This window comes from Sorex araneus, chromosome 1, assembly GCF_027595985.1.
Source record: "Sorex araneus isolate mSorAra2 chromosome 1, mSorAra2.pri, whole genome shotgun sequence".
In the NCBI taxonomy this organism is placed as follows: Eukaryota; Metazoa; Chordata; class Mammalia; order Eulipotyphla; family Soricidae; genus Sorex; species Sorex araneus.
The window spans coordinates 69912244-69931995 of NC_073302.1; the positions used below are offsets into that span (position 1 = coordinate 69912244).

Genomic DNA, 19752 nt, shown 5'->3' on the forward strand with positions numbered 1-19752 from the left:
CACTGTAGAGTTTTTAGGACTTTGGTACAAATTAATTGGACTTAATTTTTGGAACATCTATCCATTTGTAGAAATGAATATAACATCATCAAATTTCAATAAAATCCCCTAGTGTCCAAGTGAGGTTGATAGTGAGACTGTTAAACTCCATACTCACCACAATTCTTTTCATCACTGCCATCAGCACAGTCTTCATCCCCGTCACATTTCCACAACATTGTAATACAGCGGCCATTTGTGCACTGGAATTGGGAGGAATCACATTTGCCTTTTTTCCCTAAAATTGGGAGGAAATACTTAGCTAAGCATTGGATGTAAGGGTGATGCAATTCCCCAAGCCTCAGGATAGGAATCCTCCCAGAGGTACACACACAGACCCAGAAAGCCACCATTCTAACTAGTCAGAGTTGGATGGGCCTTGGGACACTGACTGACAGTAATTTCCAGATAAGCATACGTCAATTTCTCAGTCCCTTTAAAGGAATAGCCATGGGATTAGGTTCTGATTGGAGAATATAAATAGAAATAGTATATATAAAATTTCTAGTAAATAAACAATTTCTAGTAAATATCTTCAAAGGGATAGTTTTATAGGGGATCCATTTTCCTTTTGTCATTCCTTTGTGGTTACTGAACATTAGATATGGTGGCAAAGATAGTAACATTGAAGTCAATGGAGCAAAACCAAGATAGAAGAAACTCAGATTGTTCATAGAGAACAGAGGTCAATTGACCCTGCTTCTAGACACCTTTTCCCTCATTAAGTCACTAGTTCAGCTATAATTATGCATCCAAATCCCAACTTTTTAGCAGCAATTTTTGGCCATCTTGCATACTATTATTTGTGAAATATCACAAGAAAAGCAAAGGAGATTTAGAAAGGGAAAGCAAGGAGAGGATCAAAGTGAAGTAAATAACACATGATTCTTCTTTTAGAACTTGAGATCCAATTGAAAAAAGATGTTTTCATAAAATGACTCCAAGATAAGATAAAAAGTATCAAGAAAGTACAGTTAAGAGACAATGGGAGGTCATTTTATAAACTTAGTGATAGGGGCACGACAAAGCAAGTTAAGAGTTACAGATCTCGACTTTATTATTCTTAACCTGAGATTTCCTAAGCACAGTTCACTACTTCACATATCAGTATGAACTAATTCTTTCAAATAGGGCTTTTAGTGGTTTTGGAGGGTTTTTTTTTTTTTTTTTTTGCTTTTTGGGTCACACCCAGCGATGCTCAGGGTTACTCCTGGCTTTGCACTCAGAAATTACTCCTGGCGGTGCTTGGGGGACCATATGGGATGCCGGGGATCGAACCCGGGTCGGCCATGTGCAAGGTAAATGCCCTACCCGCTGTGCTATCGCTCCGGCCCCAATTGGAGGGTTTTTGGGGCCTGACTTGGGACACTATCATGAAGGTGAAGACATCCACAGGCTGTCTTAGGTATGCAACTTCTTTGACATAAGAGGCAAAGAACTGGTGGCTTAATGCAAATATATTGCAAATTGCAAATATTCAAGAACACAGTAGAGTTCTATACATCATGAAGCTTTCTTGGGGAGGATTTCCAAGCTGACAGCCTCCAAGTTTCCTGCCACCTTTCAGCAACTGCAGCTGTAGCATGCTAGCATATGAACAAGTGCTCTAGTGACAGGCACAGACTAGAACTCTTGTTTTATGTACACAGAAGTCTAGTCCCCCCCACAACCCCTACCATCAACTACACTCTTCTGTCTAGGAGAACTTTATGCTATGTGGTTAATTCCCAAGGAGATGTAAATTTGGTCTAAGTCAAGCTTACCATAAGGATGTGATTACTTCCTAGATCTCAAATGTAATGAACTGTATGCACCACTCTGTTCCCAAGTCTAATGAAGCTAAGGCCCAGAATCAAAAAGTGGTATGGTTCTGGAGCATTTGCTACCTACATTTCATATGTTTCATTCCTTCCCACAGCTTTTATCAGATGTAAGGTTTTAGGGGTTTGGAACTGAGGAGGAAGATGGGAATAGCAGAGGTCGCTAGAATGCATCACCTGATTGTTTTGATACTGCTAGACAAACACAAAGAAGCCAGTTGTTCCCTGCTTTCCCCTCTATGATACCTGTCATCTTAATATAGTCTCAAATTTCTCAATGTGAGGGCACTTTTACTAGGGGGTCTCTGGCTCTACATTCTTATTCCCACTCAAGACTGTGGCAGTGCTATGAAACAACTCTGTCACTGTCATACCATTGCTTATCAATTTGTTCAAGCGGGCACCAGTAACGTCTCTCATTGTGAGACTTATTGTTACTGTTTTTGGCATATCCAATACACCATGGGTAGCTTGCCAGGCTCTGCTGTGTGGGTGCGATACTCTTGGTAGCTTGCCGGGCTCTAAGAACTTTATTTGAAAAGTAGAAAAAGTACACTTTGTTATCAGAGAACAGAGATATAAATATACTTGCAAAAAATTTTCCAGGTTGCCATGAAGATGGCAAGGTTATGAATTGTTTGTGCCCAGAGGTTTACAGTCAAAAAAGAAACAAAAAATAATGATACTTGCATGTACATTGTCCACAAGTTCATTGTATCATCCAACTTGTACAAGGAGAACTGAACATAGGTGGCAATGATGACTTTTTGCTTTAGAGTTAGGTGCTTAAGAGTTCTTTACAAATGAAGGCTGGAGCTACTTATATTTGTAGGCCCTCAAATGGGTCTACAATTAAATAAGAACACAAAATATACTAAGCAAATATTCAGATTAGTGTCACCTTAAAGAGCATCTAGAGCCAAGGAGATGGCTTGGCAGGCTAGGGTACATACATCTCTGCATGCAGGTGCCCTGGGTTCAATCCCTGGCACCACAGTCATCCCAGCAACTTCCAGTTGCTCCCAGTCAGCAACAACAACAAATCCAGCAACAATAACAAACCGAGCCTGGAGGGTGTCTAAAAGTAATTGTGATACACAAGTTCACCAACAATAATAACTGATAATAGCATCTCAGCAACACCACCTCAGTAGCTGATATTGGGCAAGTTGAAAACATTTTCTCAGTGTTCAAAAATCCTAGCCAAAAATAAGTTTGACTTTTTTTTTTGGCTTTTTTGGTCACACCTAGTGATGCTCAGGGGTTATTCCTGATGGTGCTCGGGGAACCATATGGGATGCTGGGGATCAAACTCAAGTCAACTGCATGCAAGGCAAATTCCCTACCCGTTGTATTATCATTCTAGCCCAGAAATTTAACTTCTATATTGCTTTATTTTTTTCATGGAGCAAGGGAAAGGTTAGAACACATCTAGGTAGGTTCAAGGCTTACTTCTAACCTGGTGCTCCCAGATTACTCCTAGCAATATTTGAGAGACCATATATGGTCCCTGAGAGAGTCTCTTGCCCACACACCTGGCTATCTTCCCCGGGGCCCCTCAGAGGGGATGGGATCCAGCTTCCCTCTCTGCCTTGAGCTCCCCGCAGCCAAAGACCACCAGAACCTAGCCACAGCCATGCTCCAGGCCCCTCTCCATACGTTTGGACAAGCCTCAGGTGTGAAGGTACTGGCAGAGGAACCCAGGTGTGTGTAATCCCATCAAGGCCCAACATCCAGAGACTTAAATGCAAGCCCCCAGAAGATATCCCAGAAGATATCTTATAACCTACTTCTCTCTCTGGGAGAAACTAACAAGCTACTGAGAGTTTTCTGCCCAAATGGGACAGCCTTGCAAGCTTCCCATGGTGTATTCATATGCTAAAGCCAGTAACAGGCTGGATCTCATTCCCCTGACCCTGAAAGAGCCTCCAATGCGGCATGGGAAGGCCGAGTGGAGAGAGCCTTCTAAAATCTCCAGGATAGGACGAGTGGAGAGGTTACTGAGCCCACTCGAGATATCAACAATCAATGGGTTTTTGTGATTCGTGGCATATATGGTGCCTGAAATCAAACCAGGATCTTACCTATCTCTCTGATCCTGCTAGTTTTTAGATTTCCTTATCTCATATGTCTTCACATGACCCTACTTCTGCCTGGCTGTCAAAAAAGTGGTGCTTTGCCATGATGTATATGGCACTCCATTAGAAAGGGACTCTGGAATGCATCTTCCACTAAAGGTTCCCTGTTTTCTTAACACAGTGACAATGATGCTGTAGTTTGTGTTAATTAAACCACATTATAGTATGAGCCACTGGATGTACATACCAGAGTCAATGTGTCATAAGAGGAGTCTTATGCATTTTTTCTGAGATGGCTCCTCTCACCAGAATGTGTTTCCTAGTTCTGCTTAATTCTCTGCATTGTGCAGAACAGTGAGAATTCAGATTCTAAATCAGTCACTTCACTGCAACACAGGTTTTTGCCCAAGTTTCCAACTTTTCATTATGGGTGCTCAACTAGGAATATACATAACTCCAGGGAAAATCCAAGTAAGATAAGCTTTTGGTTTTCAAAGCTTTGGGGATTACAAAATTATGAGCTATAATCTATTTTCATCCATGACAGTTAAGTCCAGCTCAGTGTCATAGATTCACAAAGGGAAGAGCTTGAGTTTAAAATAATCTATATCCATGGTTCTTTGAATTCTAAGGATAAGCTAAAGTTAATGATGCCTTTCAAATTTATAGACCCCAAGGTCTAACTGTGCAAAAAGTTAAAAACTTGGAGTGCACAATGCTGGCACCAGTGAGCTCTTCCAAGTCCTGTGTGCCATAGTATTTTCATAGGGCCAAGGTGAGATAGATGGGGAAATGGGGGGAAAAGCCACACCAGTAGGAAACTTGGATTGCGTGTCCATTTCAATCAGGAAGACTATTTTTTTAAACTATTGAAGAACTTGGAGAAAGAATTGTATTGCTTTAAAAAATTACCGATAGACTCACAAGTAAATCTCGGAAGAGAGCACATGCTGCAGAGATGTCTCCTCATGCCACACCAGGCTGACTTCATCAGGGGTACCTCACAGGTGGGTGGATAAGTCTACTACCTGCCCAAACAAAGTCCCAGCAGCCGAAACTCTCTAGAACCCAGTCGCTGCATGCTCACAGCCAATCTTCAAAGGCTCAGGATGAGCTCCTCACACATGAGAATGAATCTGCTGGAAAACCCAGGTTTTGGGGTTTTGTGACTGAAATCTCCGGGCTCACATGGAGTTTGGAATGGGCATCCTCCCCCCAGCTCCCTGTGCTTCTGGGTGCAAGCAGTTATGCACACGAACTGCCTCTTGGTGCCATATAAATTCACTAATGGCCATGATCCAGAGACTCATAAATCTCCAAAGAGAGCAACACACTGAAGAGATATCTCTGGACCACAAACTCACCATCCAGTTAAAAATATATCTATCACCCTATTTAAAATTTTAGAATTCCTGGAGTGTGGCCATGATATCTCATACTTTATGCCACTGATATATATATACATATACACACATATACATATATATCACACAAGGCTCAACCTATAACAACATGTTAGTGATCTCTTATACAGGGGCTTAATCGCTCCAAGGTGAGATGCAACAGTTTTCACATACTTTTCTCGAAGAAAAGTTTTTTGGATCATTTTTAGTGGATTATTCACAACAAACAATACAAATAAATTATTTAGCATCTGCTTCTGGGGCAGTCGTGGGTGGTGGTGGAAAAATTCAAAATAATGGTGGTGAGAAGGTGTAATGGTGGTGGGATTGGTGTTAAAATGTTGAATGTAATAAATTATTGTGAACAACTTTATAAAAATAAAATAAAAAAATTAATGACACACCAATCTAGGTGTTCTTGTATCTACTACACATAGAAAGAACTGGAAGTCACTTGGCCCTAGTCACACATATGATTATTTAGATTTGTAATTAGTGAATACTCAGAATGGTGAAAAATTAATCGTTTGTACTGTCAGTTTCACAGATGGAATCAAAGTACGCCAACTTAGTTCAAGGCACCCCTTTCCCAGGAGCCTTGCTTACCTAAATAGTTAACGCTGCTACCCAGACATGTTGGCAGTTCACTGGCTCCAAGAAACTCAGGGTTTTATAATGCATATAGAAGTCAGCCTGCCGTTGTCTAATTATCCCTGCAAGGGTTAACATGGAAGAACAATATGTAAGCTTCAGTAAAATAACTCCAAGACCTTTCAGTTAATACCAAGTCTTTAAAGTGGGCCTTTACCATTTCCTAGTATGGCTCTGAGCACCACCTCTGCAGGAGTGCGCTCTCAGGGATGCATAGTGTTTGAAGATATTTCTGAGCACCAGACTTAGCCGTGAGCTTGAACCTGCCACACCATTGGGAGGAACAAGGCCAAGGCTTCAAATCTCTCCCCTCTCCTCACTGTTTGAGCATACAGGTGTTATCATCTACTGGAATTTCTTCAGTCCATTTGCTTTGGCACTTGGGCTGCCAAGGGCATTTATTTTTAGTTGTGTTCACTTTGACTGCTTGCTGCTTTAATGGCAATCTTTCAATTCTTGAGCAAAAAACTCATTTTAGGACAAGCAGATTTCCAAGTCAGCAAAAAAAAAAAAAAGAAGGTTTTCCTAAAGGGAAGAAGGTCCATCAGAGGAGCTAAGGAAGAGGGCCTATTCTGATAAGCCCAAAAGTTATGTTCTAGACTCAAAATCGGCCTCTGAAGCAATGTGAGAATCACCGTGGGTCATCTGAAAGAAAACTGGTCAGGAATTGGACTAATCCTGTGAAATTATTGAAGGAAGAGACTCCCAGAGTACAACTGCCAAGCAGTTTTCCCATTTCTCTTGGGTGAAGAAGGTCTTAAGATTCAGTGAAAAATGACTTTGTTTCAAAATTGTTGCCATCGAATTACCTCAGCTAATTTAGCTTCAATTCTATGTAGCCGGTGTGACTGTTTCTCTTCCATAAGTCAGGAAACCTGTTTGGAGAATGGAAGGCCAGTTCTCCCAGATGCACCTCAGCAGTGTGACAGTGTGACAGTACTTCTCCCAGATGCACCTGAGCAGTGTGACAGTTTGAACCCAGGCAGTCTGGCTCCAGATTCTATGCTACCGAGCATGCAAACATGACAAAGCGCCTACTCTACCTTTAAGAGTATTCCTTTGACTGATAATTTAGGGGGTAAGGCCAGCTTAAATCCAGAATTAGGTTGCTTGTCAAAATATGATCCTAACATTCTTATAGGTAAGGTAGATTCTCTCCCTCTCGGTGCCATTTCAGTTTCTTAAAAAAAATTCCTGTGTATCCTCAGTGCTTATTTTTCTTATCTAGGGCACACTGGCCAAAGACTTTCCACCTAATTTGTGTGGGACATTATAAGTCTTCGTAGGTTAGCTACTGAGTCAGTGGTCTCATGCTGTGATTGTATCATCATAAGTATGTGGAGGACTTGTTAATGCACAGATCTGGGTCCTATCTCCCGAGATGATGACATGGCTGATTCCTGACCATACTTTAAAACCTGTGTGCAAGGGTTAGGAGGCAGAGATTCTACCCACAAAAGGAGGCAACTATTTCATCTTTAGGGTTGCAATATATAGTACTAATTCCACACACCCCATAGTCCCTTCTGCCTACCACAGGCTGTACCTTGGTGATAAATGCCAATTGGTGACACCCTGAGGTAGAGCTTTGTGTCTATTAGGTAAGTAAAATTTATCTAGATGCTTAACAGCTATGCATGGTAAAAAGGCTCATGTAAAAATCTATTTTTCCCTTCCACTGTCCTATCTTTGGCCTCCATCACTTGCTTGAGGTCAGAAGTTCACTCATGAAACTAAGTTCTTCTCCCATAGTCTGCATCAAGCCCTGTCCATTGCTCAGCTTTCATCTCAGTCTGAATTTTCCTCCTGCACCACTGCCTGGCTGCAACATTCTCTTTTCTAATCAAGATGGTGATTCACACACCCTAGAATGGGCAGAAATTCTGAAGATGGTATGACTTCCAGTCTTCCGCTGGCTCCAAGATGGAATCTGGTTCCCTTCTACTTCCACCTTTTCTCTATGGGTTAGTACACACCATCTACTCAAGCTATAGGAAGAGGCCCCACTGTCCTCTCTTGGCTTGTGCCTTGAGCACTGCTTTGTCCTAATTTTTACATAATCCCTTTTCATTATCTACCTGGAGTGTATTCACCTGTCCCCTCTAGAATGAGACCATTCCTATAGCTCCCTATGCCTATCACACAACTGCATGTGTTGAGATTACTATATCTACCCTTTTTTTTTTAGATGTTTAGATGTTTCCATCTCTAAAAAAGAAAATCCCCAGGCTGGAGTGACAGCACAGTGGGTAGGGCGTTTGCCTTGCACATGGTCAAGCTGGGTTGATTCCCAGCATCCCGTATGGTCCCGAGCACCGCCAGGAGTAATTCCTGAGTGCAGAGCCAGGAGCAACCCCTGAGCTTCACTGGGTATGACCCCCCTCAAAAAAAAAAAAACAACAAAAAGAAAATTTTTTAAAAGTTCCCCTACAGCAGAGTCTAGAATTTAACTTTATTACTCAGAACCTGGTGCCTGACATTTCCATATTCTTTATAATTAGTATTTCTAGATGCATCAGTTGATTTTATTAGTTCTCCAATCAAGTTAGCATGAACTAGGTTTCTTTTAGTTCATTCTTTCCGCTGTTCTGAACTTGAAACCAGGTGTGATCATTTGCATTCCTAGCTGGAATACAACTCTCCAGTGTTTCTCACAGTGAGGGATACTATTCCAAGTGAAGTGCTGGAAAGATCCAAAGGGTTGGTTGTACATCCTCAGGTACAACTGGAGGGGTGCACTTTCTGTTTGATCATTTAAAATATGTAAATTTCCAGAGGGAATATTGAATCATTCCCCCTTCACTCCCCACCCCCAGAAATGGGGGGCTTAGGTCAAATAAGTTTGGCAACTTTTGCTAGATTATAAGAGTCACTGTACCTACGGGGATACTTCCACCTCATCTTGTGACATCTTATCAAAACACAAGGCTCATTCCTATACTTAACTGTCAGGATGAGTGTGTCAACCAAGTTTGGTCAACCTCATTTCATGTAAAGAGAGATATTTTGACACTTGGGAAAAGCTAGAAGTGGCTGTTAAAACTAGAACTTTGATGTACAGGACCCTGATTTTACTTCTTGACATGTTTTAGTATTCTTTGGCAATTCTGGCAGCCATCCAATACTTCAGATCATTTTTGGGAGGTCATCTGCAGGAGTGGAACAATTTCTGCCTTTGTCACATCAGACTTTAGTTCTTGATGATCAGGAGGAAACCTCTAACTCAGGTAGCAAATTTTACTGCGCGCTCTCTCTCTCTCTTTCTCTCTCTCTCTCTTTCTCTCTCTCCTTCTGGATTAATTCTTAAAAGCTGGATCTGCTTCTCCCCAAAGCTTCTATTGTGGGCTCTTTTCTTTTGGATACTGAGTTCTTCTTCTTCCCTCCCCACTAATATATATGCCATGATGGACGGGACCAGCTACCTTTGTGTCATTGTGTTCTGTGTACCTGGTGCCTGTCACATGACATGTGATAGGTGTTCCAAGATAGATGGCAAGTAGTTTCAAGCAAATGTACAAAGACAGCTGTGCCAATCTCTTACCACTTAGAAAACATATAGCTCAGGTAATTCAGATTTTACAAAGACTCCTTAGATAAACCAAATATTAGAAGCAAATAGAAACCCTATTTTCTCAGAGTATTTGGGAAATTACTTAGTGACAACATATGGACACATAAAGTAACTTGCTTCATTAACCATCACTAATAGTCTATCACCAAACAAGGTTTTATCACCTTACTTGGAAAATTGCAAGACCCAAGCCATACCATCCTCCCTGCACCACAAGTCACTGTCATCCCATTGCTCATCGATTTGTTCGAGTGGGCAACAATAACGTCTCTCATTGTGAGACTTATTGTTACTGTTTTGGGCATATCCAATATGCCACAGGTAGCTTGCCAGGCTCTGCCGTGCGAGCATGATACTCTCGGTAGCTTGCCGGGTTCTCCGAGTGGGGCAGAGGAATCGAACATGGGTCAGCCGAGTGAAAGGCAAATGCCCTACTGATGTGCTATTGCTCCAGCCCCCGCACCGCAAGTAGATACATAAAAACTATTATCAGGGGTCCTAATCCAGATAATACAACTTGATGGCAAGATCAACTACTTTAGACTGGTTCCATTTCATAGTTTCTACTCTTAAAGTTTTCTCTTAATTACAAGGCCATGATTATTCTTCATTCCACTCATCCACATAACATCTTTCAGATACATAGTAGGGGCTGGATCAGGTAGGGTGCTTGCCTTGGATGTGGCCAACCCAAGTTTGAAACCTGACATCCCCTTATGGTCTACTGAGCTCTTCCAGGAATGATTCCTGAGCTCAGAGCCAGGAGTCAGTCCTAAACATCACCAGTATGAACCAAAAAATAAATAAATTTTTAAAAAAAGAAGATACATAGTATGTAAAGGATGTCCAATTAAAGAGCAATCCTCTTTTAGCGTTCTCTTTTTTACAGTCATCAGCTAGCAGGCACAAGCTCCCCCTAGAAGACTTTAGTGAAGGAAAAAGTGCTCAGTGTAAGGGGTCACCAGCCATCTCATTTAGTTCCTATAATATGGAGAGTACATCTAACTAGGTGATATTAATAAGCTTTAGAATTAGTATTACAAACAAGCATAAGAGTTTAGCAGAGACAAAGATTCAGATTGAAAATAGCAGACTGGAATTATGGCTTAAAGGAGCAGAACACATGCTTTACATATGTGATAAACCCTGGACTTGATTCTCGTTACCACCTGGTCCCCAAGCATGGCCAGGAGTAACCTCCAAGCCCTGCTGGGTGTGGTTCTCCCAAATGAAAAAAAATACACAGAAGCTGAGATAATCTTCACCTACAAAGCCAGATGCTTCTGCAGCCAAGTCATATTCTGCGTTTCAGTACTCAGGGAACTTGGGGCTGGAGAGACAGTACTGCGGACAATGCACTTGCCTTGCAAGCAGCCAACCCATGTTCAATCTCTGGCACCCAAACAGGTTCCTTGGGCCCTGTCAGGGGTGATGCCTAGTGCAGAGCCAGTAGTAAGACCTAAGCACAGCTGGGTGTGGCCCCTAAACAAAACAAACTATCCATCCTTGGATTTCATAGTAATAGCTGTTCAACTGGGTGAAGGAAAAAAAAAACAGTAAAATAGATTTCTCCAGGGCTCTCAAGAGGTATATCTGATCTGTCACCTGCACAAAGTAATATTGAACTCTCTGACTTTAAATTAGTGTTTCTGTTCCAGTCTAAGTACTTTGAAAAGATCAACTTAAAAGTGGAAAGGAACATTTTGGACAACTGTGAGCTACCAGCTAACCATCTGCAGAGCAACTGTAATTGTTCACCAGGAGAATTCCTCCCAGGGTGACACATTTCTAACTAGTGTCATTAGAAACCTTAAATAGACATAAAGATTTTTTATTTTTCATTTTTTTTTGGCAGGGGTTGGGGTTGGGGGGGGAAGGTCTTTCCAGTACAACAAAGCAGCACCCAGACAGTGCCTAGGGTCAAAGGACCCACATACACTTCAGCCTTTTAAGCTATCATCCTAGCACCATGACTTTCTTCTGTTTGGGGGAGTGGGGGTTAGTCCACACCCAAAAGTGCTCATGCGTACTCCTTGCTCTGTGCTCAGAGATTGCTCTTTTTTATTTTTAATTGAGGAACCAGGATTTACAAAGTTACTGGGTTTCAGGCATTCAGTTTTTCAACATCAGTTCCTCCGTTATTGTCTACTTCCCTCCACCAGTGTCCTCAGTTTCCCTTCCAACTGCAATCCTGCCTCTGAGGCAGGTACCTTTTTCTCTTTTAGGCACTGTAGTTTACAATTCTGTTACAGATAGGGCTTCATGCATATCACTGTACCACTTTTGAATACCCCTTCTCCTCCAGAGTAGACATTTCCCGCCACTATTGTCTTAGTGTTCTATTACTGTCCTTTGCTCCCGTTCTCCAGTGGCATGCTTCTACTGAAGACCAGTTCCTCATGTTCTTCATTTCTACTGCCTTAGCGGTCACTCTTCTTTGTTTTGTGTTGGTTTTTTGGGGGGAGGGGTCACACCCACTGGTGTTCATGGCTTACTCCTGGCTCTGCATTAAGAAGGAAGTTCTGGTGGGCTCAAGGAAGCATATGAAATGCCAAAGATAGAATCTGGGTTGGCCACATACAAGGCAAGCACCCTACCCACTATCTCTCTGGCCCTATTAGGGGTTACTCTTGACAGTGCTGGGGGCCATATATGGTGCTGGGGATTAAACTGAGATCAGCCAAAGATTTGATTTTTCTAATGGCTACTATGTGAAGGTAACTTTAAAAATAACATGAGCAACTTTGTGACTTTATCTCACTGTTATTCAGTTAAAAAATTAAAAGTTTAAAAAGGTCAATATCCAAAGTAATTTTTTATTGCAACCACATAAGTGACTGCCTACAATTGCTCATCAGCCCCTCTACTAAAAAGAATAACTTGTAAAGACTATGTAAGAAACAAAAAAAAATTGACCTAGATATCATCAGTTATCTCTGTTTCTATGCTGTACTTCAAGTCTCCTGGTTTCTGAATCAAAGCTCAGAGCAATATGGATGAAAACTATCTATCTCTTTGTTCTTTGGGCCATTTCAAGTCCAGTTCTTAAAATGTCTGATCAGTTTGATACCCCTACAGCAGAGAAGGCTTGTTAGTACTTTAACCTCTCCTAGACTTGTGAACAGCAACATACATGTGCATGTGCACGCATGTACGTGCACATATACCCCTCAAGACTGAGTTCATGATTATCCAGTTTTGTAAAAGGCAGAAACACTTCAGTTGATCCTTCTTGGAGTGAGAGGCTACCATAATTACTTTTGCTAGAAAAGTTTAAAGCCGAGTTTGTTGCAGCTGACTTTGAACATTTGGCAGCTTTGCTTAAATTGGCTTTTAGACATGCTTTAGGTATCTAGGGACTTAAGCAATAAAAGCAAAAACATCAAAATGTCACAGGATAGGCACAGAGCTAAATGTCACGTGAGATGGGCAACGAGATGATCTGACGAAACAAAGCTGCACCAAACTTTACAAAAAATGTCATTGAGAACTGAGGGTGCCTCTAGTGACCTTCTTATGGAGTCTCCCTACCTGCTTATTCTTTGGCCTAGAATGAGGATTATAATCCTTGGTGCTAACCCGATGGCCAGCATTATTCACCAATCAATTCCCCATGGTCATAAAAGTTTCTCTCTTCTCTTTTGTTAGTTGCAAACCATATCTAAAACTCTCACAAAACTCCAGGCCTTCTGGCTTCTGACCTTAATAAAGAGAGGGACAACTCCTGACATTAATCTTGACTCCCTTGGAGGAAGGAAAATGTCCTAGAACTCCCATGCACGGTCACAACCAGGCAGGCTGAAACACAAAATTTCGACTTCTCACATGAGCCTCCCTTAAGTTGGTTGCCAGCGTGTGAGCAAGCCTGACCTGCTCTAGAGTCCATGATGGGGTAGGGGATAGGAAATCTTGACAAACCAAGGTCCAAAGAAGTCAGCCTGCATGCCCAAGAGCTGAGGTTCAGCATGAACCTTTTCTCCCACCTTCCTGTGCAGTTTTTAGTACTATCCGGCATCTCTTAGTGTTTTGAAATGCTATGAAAAGTACAATGCTAGTCAAGGTATTATTTTGAGAAATCTTTTAATAAGTTAGCATTGCTCATCCATTAATGGTTAATTTGAAAACTCTGGTAAGCACGGATTTCCCCAGGTTCTGAAGTGTGTTAGACATCGGAAGCCATCTTCACTACTCCTGCCAGCTCCCTGGCCCTGTCCAAGGAACCAGGGCAGGGAAAGCATTTGAGAAGAGAGTTCACTGGAGCCTTTCTGGTCTCTTACGTATTTCCCTGAAGATAGTCCTGCTCGGGTTGCTAAATTATGAGTCCGCCGAGCCACGTGACCCGCACAAACGTGATCAGGGCGGACAGCCAATCGCATCGGGCAGAAGCGCCAGTCCCCGTTTCACACGCTCGGGACAGTGGGAACCAAAGGGCAGAGGACATTCGGAGACTGAAAAGCTGCAAGGATTGCCCGAGAGGCTGCTTGACCACACACTGTAAAGTTCGCTGGCACTCCGGGAGACACGTGACTGCAGGCAGGCGGGCCTCCTAAGCCAGAAGGCGACAGGAGAGAGTGACTCTGGCACGGGTACTCAGCCCTCGGGGAGCTTTGGGTCGTGATTCCCTCGAGCTGGGGAGCAAGCTCTTTGGTGTCAGGTCAAGATCACTTCAGGAGCCAGCCAGGATCCCAAAGAAATCTTTGGGGAGGACTTCTCGCCCGCTCCGCAAAGTTGTACAGGAGGGTGGCTAAGGACAAGGCTCCCTCCCAGGCCCCAGGTGGCAGACCCCGGGGGACTCGATCCGTCCATAGGTCCTCCCCAGCCAGGCACACACCGGTCCCGGCGCGACTCCTTTGATCTATTGTTTAGAAGGAGGGCTAATTACAGTCCTCCGACTGGGACTCAGTTCCTCTAGAGGAAACCTCGGCGCGGTGGGGGAGGAGGATCAGCAAACTAACCTGATTAAGTCTCCGATCCCCTCCCCCGTATACAGCTATCCCGGACACCCCAGGGCTGATAAACTCGGGCTCGTGCAGAGGCAGTGGAGGTGGGGATGGGGTGGGGGACACCTGGAGGGGAGTCCTCTTTCCAGCCTCACTCGTCCTCGGACCCGCACTCCAGAGAACCAGCCGCGACTCGGTCGCAGTCCGGGCGCGCGCGCTGCACACTTGTGCGGGCTCCGCCTGACAAACGCCCACTGAACGGTACTCTCTTACCCGGCCCGCGTCCGGGAGAGCGCCCACCACCCTCCACCGCCCACCAGAGCGCGCCCCGGGCTGCCGCTGCCCCCCTCGGCCCGGCCCTCTATCTCCTTCCTAACACCCCGCCTGGCAGAGGAGACAGAACCATTGTTCAATGGCTCAGAAGCCTACATCCCCCAACCCCTGCCACACGGGGTGAAAACGCGGCGGAACTGACTTTGGGGGGCAGGAAGGATAAGGGAATGAGGACTAGTTCAGGCAAGGCTTTAGGAACCCGGTCCTTCCAACCCTTACTGTCCCCCCAGTTCCCCCGCCCCCCCACCCCCAGCCCCGCTCCGGGTAGCCGAGGCGCTGACAGCTCAGAGGCGCCACCAGGGTGGGGAGGGAAAGAAGGCGACGAGAGCAGCTAGCTGCCTTTCAGAAAGGGGGGGGGGGGTGGGCAAAAGGAGACCCACGCCTCGGGGGCCCCCTGGCACCCCGATGGGTCCCGTCTGAGCAGCTCGCAGAGGGGCGCGTCCCCACTCACCCGCTCCGTTGGTGCCGCTCTCCCCGGACGCCCAGCACAGCGCGAGCAGCAGCCAGAGCGCCCAGCGCGCGGACGTGCCCATGGTGCCCGCCTGGATGGTGCCGCCGCTCGCTCCGCACAACAAGTTACCAGCCCTTGCAAAGGAGGAAGGAGGTGGGGGCGGGGAAGGGGGAGGGGGGAGAGGAGGGGGAAGGAGTTAGCAGTGGGGGGGAAAGGGAGCTGGGAAGAGGGCACCCCCTCCCCTCCAACTTGCACAATCTCCTCCCCACCAGCCAACCCACCCACCCACCTCCCCGAGCTGCAGCGACAGTGCGAGCTGCTGGCAGCAAATAATGCAGGCGCTGCAGAGGAGGGGGGTGGGGAGAGTGGAGGGGAGGGGAGGACGAGGGTGGGGGAGAGCCCGAGAGAGGAGAGGCGAAGATACAAGAGCCGGGCGCCGGCCTCGGAGCACCCACACTGGCGGCGGCTGGAGCGCGGGGTGAGGAGCGAGGCGGGGGTCGGAGGGGGAGTGGTCAGCGGGGCGGGGGTGTGGGTGGCGGAGAAGTGAGCCCTCCTGTCCCCTCGACGCGTTCCTCTGAGAAGCTCGGGCCAGACAGGTGCCTGCGCCGGGGGTGTGCGAGTGTGAGCGTGCGTGCGTGAGTGGCCGCGGCCGCCGCTGCCACCCGGACTGCTCCTGGGGCCCGGCTGCTCCGTGCGTCCGCCCGGGGCTCACGGGGGCCCGGGGCGGCCTCTGGTTGGCTCGCGCGCCGCCCTCGCCTCCAATCCCCAGTGCCTGCCCTAATTTCCTGATCCAGGGAACCTGCCGCCGCAGCAGCTGTGCGCTCCCTACAGTCATTACAGTATCCTCCGGCAGCAGCCAACAGTAAATGCAGCAGCAGCAACCAGCCACTATTTAACGCTGATGCAACTATCGCTGCTGTTGCCACCGCCTTCCTACTAACGGGGCTGGCAGCCCGGAGGGGGGGGGGGATTGCAGCTTCCAGGGGCCACATGCATCTCTCTACCACCCTCTCCTGCAGCCCAAAGAGAGGCTGGTACTGTGAGGCTGGTAGGTAGCACCTTCCTGGGACCGCCACTCTCCACCTGAAAGTGATGGAAAGGAGGGGCTCTGTGTGTGTGTGTGTGTGTGTGTGTGTGTGTGTGTGTGTGTGTGTGTGTGTGGCGGGGGGTGATTCATAACTGTCGGGGCTGCTTTGGTGTGGGATTCGAGATGCCTGTCCCAATAGCACGTTGAGATGCTATTTTGCTTAAAAAAAAAATTCTTTAAGTGAGAGTGTGTGTAGCGGTTGTAACTTGTCCTCGGAAACAAAACGGGACGAAAATAACCTAGTCTGGGTTGAGGAGGTGGGAAATTGCCCGCGCAGCTCTGCATTCTCTCATCAATGATTATAGTTAATTGCTAATTGCATAAAATGGTAGTTCGAGGGCCTGTAATTAAAAGCTTAACCTTTCTTTGTTTGGAGGAGGGAGGCATAGGTTTATTCTTCTTGGTATACTTTGTACCATTCAATTACAAAGCTGAAGGAAAGAGAAAAGGAAGCAAAGTCAAGACTCCTAGAAAGGACTGATTTTTGTTTTTTGCAGTGCCTGAGCCTATAATTTGCTTTTATGTACTTCAGTTTTGCTCAATTTCTACTGTTTGAGGTGCATTGTTTGCTGGGGCCCGCTAACTATCTAATGAGAGTCAGAGGGTACAACAGAGTGATTTCACCTTTAGAAAGAAATGGTGTATATATCTATATGTCTATATCTACACATACAAAGTTTTTATGTTGAAGATTGAAGGACTCAATCTTGGCAGCATGACCATGTTTTCTGGTTGCTATGTCAGTGGTCATCTGAGAAGTGCCTGGCAGTGCCCGGCTGTATGTGTTCTCCTTGTCTTGGTTCTGTATTTATTTGTCAATGGTAGCCAGATGGTGGGCTATCAAGAACTCAGCCAGGAGGTGGAGAGAAGAAAACTGTGAGTCAGGATATACTCTGGTGGGAAAGTTCATGCAGGTTTCAGCTTATGATTGGTAAACATGAAGTTTTACTCCATCAATTAGTGGAGTTTTTGCCTTAAAAATTGTTTTCCCCACCCTTTAGATAGCCTTGGGAATACAACGGCAGCACCTCACCCATGTTACACATGCAACTGATTATTGGACGGCTAGATGCATTAAGGTGTGATGGTAAAACCTTAGGTGCATGGTATCCTTGGTGTTCTTGGGGTTCTGAAAAACCATCTTATATTGAGCTCTGTCACTTTCAGAAGAGGAAAGTGGTTCAGTGGCTGAGTGGAATCAATATGACAGGTTGAAATATTATTAAGTCATGTGGCCTGTTTTAATGTTTTGGTCAGATAAATGTACACAACTACAAGATAAATGCTGATATGGCATAGTAAGTCTTATCTTTGACAAACATGTATTAGCCTTTCTGTCTCTCCATGTGATGTAAATACACTAACGGATGAATTTGGCTGCAGCTCTCTGAGTTCAATCCCACAGGCCTTTTGTAGTTGAATCAAAACAATCTGTAACATATTGCTATCTCTGATTAGCCTTAGTTTGGAAAAATTCCTGTGCCTTCCCACCTGTAACAGATCTATACACTATCCAGGCAGTCTGTAGTCTTAGGGACCAATTCTCTTTAAAGTTTTGGTTAATTCAAGAAAAAGTATAAGGAGAGATGAGTTTGTAACAAGAGCCATATATAGAAATGTATCTTAAGTGGAGACTTGTGGTAACTAGGCCAGTTAAGTTGGTAGTGATGGATTTATAGGCTTTCAGAGAAAAATGTAGGTAATCCCTTTTGCTCTCCAAGCTGCTATATTTATTTATTTATTGAAGAAACACACCTTGAGCATCTGCTAGGCATTGTGTTATTGGAGATGGATACTGTGAGGAAGCTCAGGATGTATTTAGGGCAACAGAGAAGATAGAAGTGTGGAAACCTATGGACAGTGCAAGGGGTATACAAGGTGCAAAAAGCTTACAGAGAAGAGTAGCTAAATTTGGCTAAGGGACAAGGATACCAGAAAAGACTTGCAGAGCTTTGTCTCCCTGGTGAACAGAATTATCATTTTTACCAAGATATTTTAAATTTTCTTATTGCTAAATATATGGTGGGATCATACTTCCTGCTCCCCTTATTGTTGACTGGGACTAAAGGACTAATTTGGCCAATTTCTTGCAATCAGAAGTTATCGGCTAATTCTTCCAGACAGGAGCATTTCAATTACTTGCATAAGATCCTCCCCTCTCCTTACCCCTTCACAATAACAAGAAGTGTCTGAGTTAACTATTCTATTAACTTCAGCCTCTGAATGACTAGATGGATAGTATTTTGCTCCCTGCATGTCTCTGGTAATGGTCAGAATAGAGGCCAGCAAGTGGCCAGGGCCTATATTTTATGGCTATGAATAAAAATGGGTTTTGCAATATTTCAAATATTGTAAAAGTTGAATATACAACAGAAGTTGTTGGTCATAAATTCTAAAATATTTTCCACCTAGGTCTTCTGAGAAAAGAATAAAACTTGTTGATCCCAAAAGTGATAGCACAGCGGTTGGGTGTTTACCTTTCACTTGGCCAACCCGAGTTTGATTCCTCCGCCCCTCTAGGAGATCCCGGCAAGCTACTGAGAGTATCGAGCCCACGTGGTAGAACCTGGCAAGCTACCCATGCATATTGGCTATGCCAAAAACAGTAACAATAAATCTCTCAATGAGAGACGTTACTGGTGTCCACTCGAACAAATCGATGAACAATGGGATGACAGACAGACAGACAGACAGACAGACAGATCCCAAAAGAGTAAGGGAGTAACTTTGTTGTCTTAAGGTACTGATTTCATTACCTTAACATTCATTGTATCACTGTCATGTTGTTCATCGATTTACTTAAGTGGGCACCAATAACATCTCCATTCGTCCCACCCCTGAGATTTTAGCAGCCTCTCTTTACTCATCTTTCCCAATGATTGGAGCTCTTTTCAGGGTCAGGGGAATGAGACTGTTATTGTTACTGTGTTTGGCATATAGAATATACCATGGAGAGCTTGTCAGGCTCTTCCGTGTTCCTTAATATTACCCAATGTTGATCTGATGGAGACAGTGGTTAAAGAGGGAAGGAGACTGCGGGAGGCAGACAGAACAAGGGCAAAAGAATATTGAGTATTAAAGGAAATACTAGGAATTCTGGAAGGTTTAGAAAGTAGGGCTAAAATTGGGGAGTAAATGGATTTAAAAGGGAAGTAAAACTGAGAACTGGATTACATGGAATCTTGCATTTCATGCTGACACTTAGGGGTGCACTTTGTAGGCCATGTTAAAGATTTGTGATAGATTAAAAACATTTTTTTAACTTATGAAAGCCACTATGAGGCAAGTATAAAATTCAAAGGAAGAGAAAATATTTTTAACAGGCCTTTATAGCCAAAGATATTAAGTTATTTTATTTTTTATTTGTTTATTTTGAGGA

At 44.5% G+C, this 19752-nt stretch overlaps 1 protein-coding gene and 1 long non-coding RNA gene across 7 annotated transcripts in view; one reads left to right on the top strand and one right to left on the bottom strand.

Moving 5' to 3' along the window:
• Window positions 1-15437, bottom strand: part of VLDLR (very low density lipoprotein receptor) — a 46056-nt gene extending 30619 nt beyond the window's left edge. For 3 of the 4 annotated variants that reach the window (XM_055124245.1, XM_055124241.1, XM_004600126.2), the window contains exons 1-2: window positions 15287-15437; window positions 158-277 (exon numbers count right to left, since the gene is read on the bottom strand). In XM_055124245.1, the coding sequence (XP_054980220.1) occupies window positions 158-277; window positions 15287-15368 (202 nt within the window). In that variant the 5' untranslated portion in view covers window positions 15369-15437. The remainder of the gene's footprint in view (window positions 1-157; window positions 278-15286) is intronic. The other variant, XM_004600127.2, reaches the window with a different exon arrangement.
• Window positions 15162-19752, top strand: part of LOC129401580 (uncharacterized) — a 200441-nt gene continuing 195850 nt past the window's right edge. Inside the window, exon 1 of one of the 3 annotated variants that reach the window (XR_008628412.1) lies at window positions 15162-15439. This is a non-coding gene — a long non-coding RNA (uncharacterized LOC129401580). Of the gene's footprint in view, window positions 15440-15697; window positions 15765-16145; window positions 16335-19752 lie in introns of those variants that run through there. The other 2 variants (XR_008628411.1, XR_008628414.1) reach the window with 2 other exon arrangements.